The sequence below is a fragment of the Bubalus bubalis genome, chromosome 11 (assembly GCF_019923935.1).
Source record: "Bubalus bubalis isolate 160015118507 breed Murrah chromosome 11, NDDB_SH_1, whole genome shotgun sequence".
In the NCBI taxonomy this organism is placed as follows: domain Eukaryota; kingdom Metazoa; phylum Chordata; class Mammalia; order Artiodactyla; family Bovidae; genus Bubalus; species Bubalus bubalis.
Window position 1 is genome coordinate 26,822,664 of NC_059167.1, and position 15,664 is coordinate 26,838,327.

The following is a 15,664-nucleotide window of genomic DNA, read 5'->3' on the forward strand; positions in this document are numbered from 1 at the left end:
CTCCTGTGTTATTTTTAAGTATCTTTTAAATTATCATTAACTTTTTACCTTAGACCTTCTGATTACAATTAAAGTCTAGATTAGTGCTGTTATCCGAAAATAGAAATCTAACAATGTAACTCTACTTACCCATCTTATGCTCCTGTACTATTGTTATGATACATTTTACTTTTCCAAATGTTGTAAATCTCATAAGATATTAATTTTCAGTATTAATTTCTATTGACCCCCACACTCACTCCTGGTGCTGTTCATTCCTGTGTAGCCACCAGGGATCGTTTTCCTTTATCCTGAAAAATTGCCTGTAATTTTTCTGCAATTTAATGCAGTTCTTCTAAGGATGAATTTTTTCATTCTTCCTTCTGAAAGGTTTTTGTTTGTTTGTTTGTTTTTACTGAGAACTCTAGGTTGCCAGTATTTTTTCTTTCTGCACTCTAAAGTGTTCTTCAGTTATCTTCTAACTGACTTACTTTGACTGACTTACTTTGAAAAGCCAGTGTTCAGTCTTATAGCTATATGTTAGAAGGTAATATATGCTTTTTATCTGACTTTTAATTGGTAGAAATTTGATGATATGTCTTGGTGTGGCCACCTTTGTATCTCTCCTACTTTGGATTTGCAGAATTTACTTAATCTATCAATTGATGTTTTTCATCAGGTTACAAAAATTCTTGGGAAGTATTTTTTAAAGTATTGTTTCTATCTCATTCTGTGTCTACTGTCATTCTAAGGCTATAATTACAAGGAATGACCTTTTGAGTGTGACCTACATGTCTCCAATATAATTTTATTGAATTATATTTTCTCTTAGATAATTCAGATATTTTCTTTGACCTGACCCATATTCACTAATTCTGTAGGATGCAAATCTTCTATAGAGAAGAATATAACAAACATGGAAGGTAGACTGAAGCTTTAACTTAGCTTCAAGGTAGAAAATATTACCAAACCTATCAATTGTTAATCAAAACAAGAACCAAATAATTAGTTGTTTGTGTTTGATAATAAAACAAGTTTTTACATATGCTGTTTTCTGTTGTTCCATTTCTAATTCCTTTACTTTTCTTGAAACTCTATTCAGGGATTCAGTTAAAGAGCCCATGCGGGTATTACTAAAATGGGAATACAGTTGTCCTTCATCCCTTGTGCCTCAGTGTCTGCAGGGGATGGTTCTAGGACCCCTGAGAGTACCAAAATCTGCACATGCTAAATCCCTTATATAAAATAGTACAGTATTTGCATATAACCTATGCACATCTCTTGTGTACTTTAAATCAACTCTAGATTACTTGTAATAGCTAATCCTATGTAAATGGTTGCTTATGTAAGATAAATTTAATTTTTGCCTTTTGGAACTTTCTGAAAAAAATTTTTTTGAATAGTTTCAATCCATGGCTGCTTGAATCCATGGATATGGAACTTGCAAATACAGGCCCATGGTAATTGTACCCATGTGGAACCTCCTGATCATCACGATATTATCATAGTAGCAGAGACATATTCATACTTAAATTTCCTCTTGAAAAAGAGTGGTTTCAAGATTGACCTCTCCCAGGGGAACTACTACAGACTTAACATGGAATCATTCTCTCCATTTCTCTGCCTTTTCTCATCTCTTTCTAGAATTAAGCCAGGAACTTGCACAGCTCTTTTCATAAGGAATACATTTTTATTTGGTACACATATTTAATTTAAGTGGGGATATTTCTTGTTATTATTTGAAGTTTGAAAAATTGGTTTCATGATATTGTTACCTACCAATATCTTACACAGAGTACATCTGATTGAAAGAAAAAGAGCAGAGCGAAAAGCAGACCTTTTGGAGAAAAAGTTAGCAGGTGCTAACAGGTTCTCCCCATATATGAGTATGAAAGAACAAGAAGATTCCTTGGATAGTTTCATGACAAAGGTGAGAACAAATTTGGATTGATTTTTGAAGAAAAAGGATTTTTGTTACTTTATGTTATTCCAGGAGATAATTGGCAAATGTTGAGTGGTTTGTTGGTCCTCTTCTTGTGGAGGATAAAAGGAAGCAGTACAGCACAGTGAACTGAAAGCGTTTCTGAAGTATGGAGACAAAGTGCAAGGCAGATCTGAAGGTCTCTGTGATACTAAAGAGGAGGTTAGAGGGAATGGAGCTGTGAGAGAACTGGGAGGAAGTAGTGGTTAGAGAGTGAAATATTGAAGTTTTAAATTTCTGGTATGGGGTAGTTCTTGCTGCGGACAAAATATGGGTTTTTGGATTTGAGTATAAGGATTGAGTAGGAGTGTGAAGAAAGTCATTGAAACTGAGGCACAAGGGTCACAAAACTAAACTGGTGGATCATCCACACTGGATATTGAAATCTAGATGTATGCATGAGTTGGGTTTAGAAGGAGGAGGTTAGCCTGGTCCCTAGTAGACAGCAATTCACAGGATGAATAGAAGTTTTATGGAGGAATGCTGAAGGAGGATGGGAGATGAATTATTGTCAAGGAAGTGGTAAAAGTTTATTCTGAAATCTGTAGACTATAATTGTTTATCATATGCACGCTAAGTTTCTTCAGTCATGTCCAACTCTTTGCAACCCCATGGGCTGTAGCCCGCCAGGCTCCTCTCTGTCTGTGTAATTTTTGAGGCAAGAATGCTGGAGTTGGTTGCCATGCCCTTCTCCAGGTTTATAATATTCTGAATGTAAAATACGTTCCATCGTGATCCAATTAATGTGAAGGGTTCCACTTAAAAAATTCAGCAACTACTTTCAGAGTTTAAAGTAATTCCAATTTTTAATTACCTCTTTCAAGTAATTCACAGTAACCCTTTCTATGTTCTTCACTTCTCTGTCATATCTCTGAAAAACTCTCCCACACCAGTCTATGTAGCGCTGACCTTTTCTTCCTCTGCTCTTTTATTCTACCTCTTTTTTTTTTTCTTCCTGGGCTTTTAGTGAGACAAACCCATCATTACTTCAACAACTCTAGCTTCCCTTCTCTCTCCAAGTTTCACATGACAAAAAGTCCAGAAAGCAAACTTATTTACTCAGTTTTCAGAATTGAAGGTGAAAAGAAGAATTTATAAAGGCAGAATCTTCCTGGGAGAGGGAGGGTGAAGGAGTAGTATTGCGTTATCTTCTATTTTTTCCTGTTTACAATGAAAGCAGGGCGCTTACAAGGGAAAGGTTGGGGGAAAGAAATGTGACTTATCTGTACTTTTACATTATCAAAGCTGTTACTATTAAATGATGTTCTATAATCATAATTAAGTCTTTATGAAAATATCCATTTCCCTGCCAACTTTGCACCTAATAGTCTTCGCATTCATTGATGATCCTTGCCTGAATCAGTTATTTTGTTAGCAGAACCAAAATGCTGAGCTGCGAAATTCTATCTTTCCTTCTACATTTATTACCTCAAAATATTCTGTAAACAGTTCCTTCATAAACTGGAGCAGTTGGATAGCTACTTCTCTAAGTTAAACTTCCTGTGTTCTCAAAATACTTTCTCCATAACATCAGGTTTTTTGCCCTTCCCACATGCCCCCCAAGAGGTATTTTAATACCTCTTGATGTTCTAGTTTACTCTTATGAGTATTTTCTTGTCTCTCTTATAACTCTGTAACTCTTTGTTTCTGTAGAGAGCATTTTCTCCTCAAGTTCTGTATTATGACTATACTTATATTTCAAAAGGACAGAAATAGATGTCTCGATACTAAATTCCAAATGAGAATTTTAACACGTGTGTTGGTATATTTAGGATGACGCTATCCTGGTCAAAAATTTTGAGAGAGACAACACTTTTTGCTCTGAAGGACCAAAAGATGGACAGAAAATTTGGGATAAGTGTCAACAAGATTTGATCCATGAGGAAAAACAAATACTTGAGTTAGACAGACCTCCACGTTCATACAACTGGGAAACTAAAACAGCGCGATCCCACTTTCAGAAATTCCTCAGTCAGCTGTCTGCCCTTCCCAGCAACAGTGCTGAGCCCACACCAGCCATAGAGGAAGCTGTGAAAGAGAGCCTTCCGGAGACTGGTGCAAATGAGCAATCTTGGAAGTCCGTAAGTGTATCGACGGATGAGTTCCTCCTTCAAATTAGTTTTAAGATGTGGATTTTGATGTTAGTCGTCAGTGAACCCTGTGGCCCTGATTTTATTTTTATTACTATAGTGATAAGAGGGATGAAGATGTCCATTATCACAATAGGGGTAATATAGTGTGTTTAAGAGCAGAGAGGCCGGGTATGAATTCCAGCTCTACAATTACTGAATGTGTGCTTTGGGGCAGGTTATTTATGCTCTCTGTGCCTCAGTTTTGTAAATTTTGGCAGGAGTGGGAGTGGGTTTAGGGGGGATATAGTTTGTGTACCACAGAATGGTTGTAAGGATTAAATGGATTAATACATAATAAATGCTTAGTACAGGTCAGTGTAAGCTCAATGAATGTTAGCTTAAAAATAGTGGTGTGGTGAGGATAATGCTTCTGTCATGACCAAACACTGGTCAGTTTAGTCAGTGCAGTGAAGTAAATTATCAAGTCAGTCATTTGTGTGAATTTACTGGTCACGTCTGTCAAGATTGATCCAGCAAGTTCAAGTGGATATATCTCCTGTTATGTTCAAATTATTGTAGTAAAATTTCATCACTCATCATCCTAACATTCAAGTGAAAATAGGTATTGCTTAAATTCAGTTAGTAAAACCTAACATAAGTAGTATGCTTATTGTACAGTTACAATTTTTTTACACACTCTCTCTTAAAATTCATTATACTATTTTATTTCTCAGTATTCACTAAAATGTCTTATTTTTGTATATCAAACCTTTGTTTCTTTTTTTTAAAACCAGCTTATACATGTTGAGTCTTCTTAAACATCTTCCCCATTCATCTATTTAGTAACTTAGTGTTCAGTTCAGTCGCTCAGTCGTGTCCAATTCTTTGGGACCCCATGGACTGCAGCACGCCAAGCCTCCCTGTCCATCACCAACTCCCAGAGTTTACTCAAACTCATGTCCATTGAGTTGGTGATGCCATCCAGCCATCTCATTCTCTGTCGTCCCTTTCTCCTCCTGCCTTCAATCTTTCCCAACATCAGGGTCTTTTCAAATGAGTCAGCTCTTCACATCAGGTGGCCAAAGTATAGGAGTTTCAGCTTCAACATCAGTCCTTCCAATGAACACTCAGGACTGATCTCCTTTAGGATGGACTGGTTGGATCTCCTTGCAGTCCAAGGGACTCTCAAGAGTCTTCTCCAACACCACAGTTCAAAAGCATCAATTCTTCGGCACTCAACTTTCTTCACAGTCCAACTCTCACATCCATATATGACCACTGGAAAAACCATAGCCTTGACTAGATGGACCTTTGTTGGTAAAGGAATGTCTCTGCTTTTTAATATGCTGTCTAGGTTGGTCATAACTTTCCTTTCAAGGAGTAAGAGTCTTTTAATTTCATTACTACAATGTTAATATAAGTAGAACTTGCACATAGTTTTGAAAATAGAAATCATGGACCATTGGGGTGTTTTATCTATTTTTTTTTCCCTGCAGAGAGCTGAAGTCCTCCAGCAGGAAATGCAGATGTTCACTAAACGATTGGAGAAGCAATCTCATCACGCTGAAGAAACTGCTGGAGAACTATCCGACACTGAGGAAAAGTATATGGAACAAAAAAGACTCTTGAAATGTCTGGAAGGAAAAATTTCTATTAATGACCTTTTTCAAGGGAAATTAGACTTGGACACGAACAAAGTAAGAATTTCTTGAAGTATAAGGCATTTTTTTGACAATGAAAATGATCATCTTATATCATTTACATGTTCAAAGCTATTAATACTATTTGTACTTTTTTAATAGTGGGAAAGGGAGGACATTTTGCTACAAATTTTGAACCTTCTGATTTTATCAAAATACCTCTCATTATTCCATATCTCCCATTTTTCTACTGTACACATTTGATATTATAAGGGCATTTGTTTATATATATATTTTTAAATTGGAGGATAATCGCTTTACAATGTTGTGGCGGTCTCTGCCATACATCAGTGTGAATCAGTCATAGTGATATAGATATTCCCTTCCTCTTGCGCCTCTCTCCCGCCCGTTCCTCCCCTCTAGATCATCACAGAGCGGCAGGCTGGGCTCCTTGTGTTACACAGCGGCTTCCTGCTCGTTACCTGTTTACACAGGGTAGTGTATATATGTCAGTGCTACTTTCTCAATTTGTCCTACCCTCTCCTTCCTCCACTGGGTCCACCAGTCCACACTCTGCATCTGCATCTCCATTTCTTCTCTGTAAATAGGTGCATCAGTACTATTTTTCTAGATTCCATATACGTTAATAAACAATATACTTCTTAATATACTTTTAAAAAAAGATTAGAGGGAAATGAATTCAAAGAAATGACTCTCTAAAGATGGAATTTTAGCTACTGTGTCAGGGAAGGAGCTGTTGGTGAAATTCCTCAATAATTACCTTATAGACCATTTCCTTTTCTATTTTTTGCTTCTCTGCATCTATAAAGTCAATCCTAAAAGTGGAATGGGATTAGGTAGGATGTTTTTCAGGAGATTTTGATTCTATTTCACTACCTTTTCACAGAATTGCATGTCATACCCATACCCATACTATACTATTTCTATACTTGTTGTGCCCAGAGTATAAACTCACTCACCCACTATTGAGTCTGTCATTCCATTCATTCATTCATTCATCCCATATGGTTTGATCACCCAGTTTTTAAAAACTTCCAGCACTTGGTAAAGTGGTATTGGCAATGCACTCCAGAGCACAAAGATGAATCCAGCTTCTACCTCTGCTCTTGAAAATGTAGTTGACAATGATTCATTTCCACATAAATATTTTAAAATACAATATGTTAAAATTTAAGACTATATAAATAGCACATGCATTCCACAACCCTTGAAACCATGCTAAAAGATTTGGTGAAAACAATAATAATCGTCTCTAACCCTCTTTCTGCCTATTTCACCTCAGTAACCAGTGTGTCTATATCTTCTATAACTATTGCAGTGATTATGGAAATATATGAGTATATACATATATGTAAATGTTGACATTTTTACAAAATTTGGACTGTACTAGTCAAAATACTCATCTTACTTGATAAGTAAGTACTTCATGGTCTTTCCTTAGATCAAAAGATACAGGTTTAACTCATTCCTTTATAGTTGCATAATATTCCATGCTCTATATATAACTTATTTAACCAGTTCCCTATTAAGAACTATTGATGGTCATTCTCTTATTCCTGCTTTTTATGCCACTACAAATAATGCTGAAATAAGTATGTTCATACATATGTATTTCCACACTGGTGCTTTCTCCCTCTATGGTGGGTGTGTGTGCGCTCAGTCACTTAGTTATGTTCTACTTGGCTACCCCATGGACTGTAGCCCACCAGGCCCCTCTGTCCATGGAATTTTCCAGCAGGAATCCTGGAGTGGGTTGCCGTTTCCTAGTCCAGAGGATCTTCTCCACCCAGGAATTGAACCCGCATCTCTTTGCATCTACTGCATTGGCAGGCAGATCCTTTACCGCTAGCGCCACCTGGGAAGCCCCCTCTCTCTATGGGATTGAGTTCTAAATGTGTTCAATTAATGTATGAGTTCAATACAGTGTATGAGTATTTTTTTTCCCTTTGGTTGCACCACATAGCTTGCAGGATTTTCGTTCCCTGACCAGAGATCAGATCCAGGGCCCTGGCAGTGAGAGTGCTGAGTCCTATCCACTGGACCACCAGGAAGTTTCCTCAGTGTTTAAAAGTTTAATGGCTTCCCTGGTGACTTAGATGTAAAGAATCCACCTGCAATGCCGGAGACCTGGGTTCAATCCCTGGGTCAGGAAGATCCCGTGGAGAAGGAAATGGCAACCCACGCCAGTATTCTTGGCTGGAGAATCCCATGGACAGAGAAGCCTGGCAGGCTACAGTCTATGGGTTGTAAAGAGTCGGACACAACTGCACAGCTGAGCTCACACACATGTACCACCTTACTGAATTTACTTATTAAGTCCAATAATTTAGTTCTAGGGTTTTCTTGACACAGTTGAATATTATAGTTTTATAGGAAACAATGTATTTCTTTTAGGTTTTCAACTTATTGCCACTGAGTTACAAAGTAGTGTTTAGAATTCTTTTCATGTTTTCTATATCTATGCATTCTGTATGTTTCTCCTTGCTAATATTGTGTGTTTTCACTTTCTCTTTTTCCTCCTTAACCAGACTTGCCTGGGACATCTATTTTATCGTTCCAAAGAACTAATGGTTCTTTTTTATATACATTTTACCAGTTTAGTTTTGATGTATACATAATGAAAATATACGGTACCTTTATTAAATCTATACCCTTTGTTTCTCTTTTTCCTTATGTAAATATGCTCTTTTTTGGTGGGGGGTTCCCTTGTTTTAATTCATAAAAACAGCAAAAGCTGTAAATATTCCTCTGTAAGTTGTTCAGTATATTTTTATATGAAGTTCTTTCACTGTATTTTATAAGTGTTTATAATTTTTCTATTAATTTTCATTTCTTCTTTGAGCTGCAGTTATTTAGAATTTTTTTCTTTTACACTTATATGTATATATTATACATACATTTTTTTTAATTAAATATACCACGAGTCTTCTATTGAAAAGCAGCAGCCCACTTCTGTACTTCCACCTATCCTATTTCCCAGAGGGAACTACTTTTAACCTTTTTAGCTATTGCTTCTGGTAGTAAACTCCATTTTCTTAAATGATTTACTTATACTGCTATGTGTGCTGTGCTGTGCTTACTCGGAGCTGAGTCATGTCCAGCTCTTTGCAACCCCAAGGACTGTATGTAGCCTGCCAGGTTCCTCAATACATGGGGATTCTCCAGGCAAGAATAGTGGAGTGGGTTGTCATGCCCTCCTCCAGGGGATCTTCCCAACCCAGGAATTGAACCAGGATCTCCTGCCTTGTAGGTGGATTCTTACCAGCTGAGTTATCAGGGAAGCCCTTATATTGGTATATCCTGAATTATTTGTTTTAGACATTATCTGTTGACTTCCTATTATATGATAGATGAAGGTTTATCTCTTTCCCCCTCCACCTTCTATTGTCCCAGTATAGCTATATCAGTATTTTTAGCTAAACCCATAATCAGCATTTACTTCACTATGACACTAAATAATGTTTACAAAATGCCCAGTATTATACTCTTGTGACATTTCCTTTCTTGTAGTAGTGTGTGTTATTTTTCCTAGAGTTAATAGTTTTCTTGTATTTTCATATGTATAATTTTCAACATTCACTTATTAATTTTTCCCCAATACTATGTCAGATGATCTTATAATCTACAAAAATCTCCCATTCTTTCTCATCCAGACTCCTTAATTCTCTTGCATCAGTCTGGACTGTTCGCTCTGTGGGCCTGGGCACAGCTATAATCCTGTGACTTTTCTTCTCCAATCTCTTGGTTAGGTTGCACTGTTTGCTGAATCTTTTGTCTTCCTTTCTTTTGATTAACTTTCTTATTTTGCTGGGGTAAATCTTCTAATAGATTTCTAAGAAATGGTATCTTGGAGGGAAAAAAATTCTTTGACTAAATTACACGGTCTTTTTTTGTTATTGTTTACCTTCAGGATCAGTTGATAGTTGGGTTTAGACTTTATTTTCACACAGATTTGAAGGCATTACTTCATTGTCTTCTGATTTCCAGTGTGTTATTAAGAAAAATGGTGCCATTCTCATTCTTATTCCTTAATATGTTACTTGTTTTATTTTTTTAATGGATTAAGACATTTGTAATAACATTTTAAGTAACTTTTTTCTCATTATAAAATTAATTTATGTACATTAGTTCTGTATGTTTCTCTTTCCTAATAGTATTTTCATTTTCTCTTCCTTTTTTAAAAGTTAAAAAAATGTATTTATTTATTTATTATTGTTGGCTGCACTGGGTGTTCAGTGCTGGGTGCAGGCTTTCTCTAGTTGCAGCAGGCAGGGGCTATTCTCTAGTTGTGCTACACAAGCCTGTTGTTAAGGTGGCTTCTCTTGCTGCATATCATGGGCTGTAGAGCAAGTGGGCTTAGTAGTTTCAGCACACTGGCTCAGTAGTTGCGGCTTGTGGGCTTAGTAGTTGTGGCACATGGCTTAGTTGCTCCATGCACGTGGAATATTCCAGGACCAAGGATCAAACCTGTGTCCCCTGTATTGGCAGGCAGATTCTCAACCACTGGACCACCAGGGCAGTCCTCTCTTCCTTCTTTAACCAGCCTTGCCTGGAGTTTCTATTTTCTTATTGGAAAAACTAGTGATTCTTTAAAATATATTTTATTAATTTTTAGTTCATGTATAATGAAAAGATGTGGTATCTTTATTAAATTTGCACCTCTTCTCCATCTCTCTCTTTTCTGGTAGTAACTTTATAAAGTACAAAATAGTAGAAAGGATACAATTAAAATAGCCAGTAATTCTACCACTTTGAGATAACCAGTGTTAACATATAGGTATATTTTACTATTGGAGAAGGCAATGGCACCCCACTCCAGTACTCTTGCCTGGAAAATCCCATGGACGGAGGAGCCTGGTAGGCTGCAGTCCATGGGGTCACTAGGAGTCAGACACGACTGAGCAACTTCCCTTTCACTTTTCACTTTCATGCACTGGAGAAGGAAATGGCAACCCACTCCAGTGTTCTTGCCTGGAGAATCCCAGGGATGGGGGAACCTGGTGGGCTGCCGTTTATGGGGTCGCACAGAGTCGGACACGACTGAAGTGACTTAGCTTAGCATAGCATATTTTACTATGACTATTTTTCATGAATATTTTAACATAACTGAGATAAGCATCAGAGAAGGCAATGGCACCCTACTCCAGTACTCTTGCCTGGAAAATCCCATGGACGGAGGAGCCTGGTGGGCTGCAGTCCACGTGGTCGCGAAGAGTGGGACACAATTGAGCGACTTCCCTTTCATTTTTCACTTTCATGCACTGGAGAAGGAAATGGCAACCCACTCCAGTGTTCTTGCCTGGAGAATCCCAGGGATGGGGGAACCTGGTGGGCTGCCATCTATGGGGTTGCATAGAGTTGGACACGACTGAAGCAACTTAGCAGCAGCAGCAGCAGAGATAGGCATAATTTTTCTTCATCCTGCTTCTTTCATTTAAATATATCATTAGCATTTTCTCTTAGTAAGTATTTTTGAAAACTTGATTTATAAGAAATGTATTAATCTGAATGGAATCCTAGATTTCTAATTTAAAAAAGAATGGATATGTAACAAGCAATGAAGGTTTACTGTATAGCACAGGAAACAGTAGTCAATATCTTGTAATAACCTATAATGGAAAATAATCTGAAAAATAATATATGTGTATATGTATAACTGAATCATCTTACTGTCTACCTGAAATACTGTAGGTCAACTATAACTTCAATAAAATGTATATATTAAGGGAAAAAAAAACAAAAGAAATATATTAATTCTTAATACATGAAATGTATTAATTAATCACATGTAATTTAATTATTTTTTGACATTTGTATTTCTTCATGTTATAAATAATGTTGTAGAGGATATCTTTTTGCTTGAACCTTTATCTAAATATTTTATTATTTCCTAATCATACCTTATTAGAAAAGTTGAACTAAGACATGCTATCACGTGGTGTTTATAAATTGTCTGCTTAACTGTACCTTTGTTAGCATTAAGCCATCACTTTTACTGTCACATTTTATTTTCTGAATTATTATAATGCATATTTATGGTGAAAACTATCCTATTTATATAAGAATTAAGTCTATAATTTATCAGTCTAGAGTAGATCTGGTATGCTAGTATGGAATACCATCTTAAAGCATAGCTTCTTTATTTCAATACTGTTGATTTCTGTAAAGGAAAACTCTCCATCTAAGATTTCCCAGGTGGATGAGCATGGCAAAACATTTAAGCAGCTAGAGAAAGACAACAAGCAAGAAACATTACTGAATATTCAGCAGAATTTTCAGACTGTTACAACTCAAAGATTAGAGGAGAAAATTCAGAAACTTCAGAAACAGCTCAGTGACTTGAAATTGTCAAATAAAAATATGAAAACTCAACTGACAAGAGTAAATGTCCTTAAAGTAAGTAAAAGACGTGAGGCTTTCAAAAATTCACTTAAGCTTTGTTCTGTTACTGTTTTTGCTGTATGTTTCTCATTGAACTTAAAAAATTATTTTACACCCATAAAAATAATATATATAATATTGAACATATAGGATAATAAAGTTAGATGTTGTAAATCCACCACTCATCTTAAGAATCAGAGTATCTTTGGATCTTCGCTATATCAAGCTTAGTTGTAGTATTTCGAAAGTACATTTTTTGCCTGAAACCAAAGATGCATTAGACACTTACTGGTCAACTTTTTTTGCCTGTTTATCAAGAATATTTAATCTTACTGTATCCAGTTATTCTCTATTTCTGTGTTTGATTACCACAGACTAAGACTCTTGAGGACATGGAACATATGTTAAACCTCTTTAAATCCCAAATGCCTAGTTAATAAAAGTTCTCAGTAACTATTGGTTATTGATGAACATAGTGGAGAAATGTCCTCTTAATTCATAAATTGTGGAATTTTCTTTTTCTACATTATCTAGCTCGTAAAAGAAAGAAAAAAAGAGAGAGGAAGAAAGTAAAAAAGCATGAGTTATCATGCTTCATGCCTGTCTATTACTTAGAAGAGATCTAATCATAGTCTTCTCCCTTTCCCACAACCTCTACCCTCATAGGACAAAACAATTGAGATGCTCAGGGAATCTCTAACAAAAGTTGAAGCAATGAAAGGGAAGGCAGTTATGGAAACAGATCTGAAAACTACAGTAGACTCTGATGAGCAAGAAGCAAGATGGGATAAAAAGAAGATCCATCAAGTGTTAGAAACTGCCACTCCTGAGCTCAGCACAGCAAAGAGCACACTTGAAGAAGTACTGGGAAAACAAGAAAAGGTTTGTTTTCTTTGAATACTATATTAAAATTCTTTAAGTTGAAGTGATAAACACCCACCTCAATTTAGACTACGCTAACTTAGACAACGGAGAAGGCAATGGCACCCCACTCCAGTACTCTTGCCTGGAAAATCCCATGGACAGAGGAGCCTGGTAGGCTGCAGTCCATGGGGTCGCTAAGAGTCGGACACAACTGAGCGACTTCACTTTCACTTTTCACTTTCATGCATTGGAGAAGGAAATGGCAACCCACTCCAGTGTTCTTGCCTGGAGAATCCCAGGGACGGGGGATCCTGCTGTCTATGGTGTCGCACAGAGTCGGACACGACTGAAGCGACTTAGCAGCAGCAGAAGCAGCAGCAACTTAGACAAAAGAGAATTGATTGCCATGTGGAATCAGAGTTAAACAACCAGAGCTCCGAGAAGGCAGAGATGCACCTGGGCTGTGGATCAGCACCTGGAATCTTCAATATAAGGCCTTTGTCACCATTTCTTCTTGGCATCTCTCAGTGAACTTCTGTCTGACTGACAGCCACAGGGTTAGAGTTTCTGTGACAGGAGAGAGAATCTCAAGAAAGGGTCTTAAGAGCCCTGAACAGTTTGGATGTTAGTGCTTTTCTGTTTTCTTCTCATCATAATTTTGAATGTGTATTTGCCATTTATCTATTCATTTTAAAATCCCTTTAATTGCCTTGCGCTCTCAATTTCAGGTGTTTCTACTTTAGGGTATTTAGGGGGCAGGGTTTACATACTAGGTTTCTTAACTCAGTACCACCCTCTTCTGTTGACATGGTGAGTGGAGCTTCTTAAAGTTTACTTAGGAAGTCAAGCCTTTTATTTTGGAGTGGGGTTTATGTGATGTCTGTTTCTGCAGTACTTTCTGGTTTATATAAGTCCCTAATTTCCAGTGCTTGCTTTTTCCTTTTCCTTTATCACTAAGCCTCCTCAGAAACCTTGCCCTCTAGATCTGCCTTTCCTGCTCTCACATACTTTCATGCACCTTTCTTTTCCTTCCACAGACACCGGTGTTCTGATCCACCAGTTCTCAGACTTGTTTTTAGTGTTTCCTCCTTTGTGAACTGTCCTGTATCTGGGACACCGGAGGAAACTAGCTGCATACTCCAGCTTGGGTTCTCAACTAGCCTTTGCTGGTTTAGAATATTTATTTCCCCACTTATATATGCAGAATGAAGTCTGTGGTAGTCTCTACTTGTGCTTTAGGCATGATTTATGGATGATTTTATCTGCTCTCCTGTTGATCACTATAGAGAATGGGCAGAGAGATATGTACTTCGGGGACTCTATTACCTACAGCAAATCAGAAGCCCCCAAAATAATTACCTCATGGATGAAAAGCAAGCAGCAATAAAATTAAGTTTATCCTATAAAATTGTAAAACTAAAAACAAATCTTAAAATACAAAAGTAAGTTTAGATTTCTTATAATAGAGTTTTTTTAGCTTAAAAATATATTTGAATGTAGAATATGTTATACTTCATAAAGAAATGTTTAATAAAACTAAATTTCTTAATATTTCATTTTATATAGTAAGGTGATCAAAACTCATAACATATCTTGATTTTGGGGGGGGGTGGTTCTTTGTAGCTTGTTGACTTTCGAGAAACTATTATGAAGATGTTGGGCTTTAACATGAAAACAGCAGACAAGAAAATCATCAATCACCTAAGGCTTATTATACAAGTATATGAAGCATCTGACAAATCAAAGATGGCTTCTGAGTGTGAGACTGGACAGGATAATGAATAAAGAATTTCTGCTAACAAGAACTCACAAATATGGACATTTCCTCTAGCATCTTGAATATGGTTACATTATAAATAAAATGCATTTGAAACTTTTCAGTTAAATCTGTTCTCTCCTTTGATATTTGGCAATTCACTTTTCTTTGTTGCAATCATGTTCTGTACATTTATTTGTGGTCTAGTCTGGATTGTTGTTATAATGTATAGTGTCTAATTATATTTATTAACTGTATTTTAAGCAGAACTAACCCTTAGTTGGAATATTTGTATCTACGTTAATGGCTTGTGTCTAGAATGAATGGTTTTTTGGGGTATGCCCCCTTATGAATCTAGGTAAAGTTACAGTCTATAATTTGAATCTATTTTATCTATTTGATTAACTGAGAGTTTGAAAATCAGATATGTGCTGGGGTCCAGCCCCAGCAGGATCCAGGGATTCCCTAGGGAGGACAGCGTTGGCTAAAGAATAGATAAAGAGATAAGGAAAGAATTTTGCAGTTAAGAAAATAGAGGAGAGAAAAAAGAGGCTGGTATTCCTTGGTTTATGCAGAAAGCCAATAAAGCCCCAGCATGGGACTTGCTCTGTTCACGTAGGCCACAGGCGCCCTCTTGAATCGTGAAAGGTGCCCCACCTTAGGCACCTTCTCGAGTGGGTCTTAGAAGCCCTGGCAGGAAAGTGAACGCAGAGAGCCCCTGAGCTCCATGGAATCAGCCTGAATAGGAAAAGGAAAGAGAAAGAACGACATGGGGAGACCGAGCTTCGGTGAGCAAGGCCTGCACTTTATTTTCCAAAGTAGTTTTTATACCTTAAGTTGTGCATAGAGGATAATGGGGGAAGGGGTGGAGTCATGCAAGGTCAGCAGTCCTTGATCCTTATCGAAGCCAGGCTTGCTTTCTGCAAACCTATCATATGCAAAAGTTTTAGGTGATTTACATCATCTTCTG

The 15,664-nt window shown here is 37.0% G+C and overlaps 1 protein-coding gene across 4 annotated transcripts in view; it reads left to right on the plus strand.

Moving 5' to 3' along the window:
* Positions 1-15,140, plus strand: part of LOC102415205 (coiled-coil domain-containing protein 170) — a 38,478-nt gene extending 23,338 nt beyond the window's left edge. For 3 of the 4 annotated variants that reach the window (XM_045162046.1, XM_044924857.2, XM_044924858.2), the window contains 6 exons: positions 1,774-1,909; positions 3,733-4,041; positions 5,529-5,729; positions 11,862-12,089; positions 12,741-12,956; positions 14,562-15,140. In XM_045162046.1, the coding sequence (XP_045017981.1) occupies positions 1,774-1,909; positions 3,733-4,041; positions 5,529-5,729; positions 11,862-12,089; positions 12,741-12,956; positions 14,562-14,723 (1,252 nt within the window). In that variant the 3' untranslated portion in view covers positions 14,724-15,140. The remainder of the gene's footprint in view (positions 1-1,773; positions 1,910-3,732; positions 4,042-5,528; positions 5,730-11,861; positions 12,090-12,740; positions 12,957-14,561) is intronic. The other variant, XM_044924856.2, reaches the window with a different exon arrangement.
* Positions 15,141-15,664: the final 524 nt, after the last annotated feature.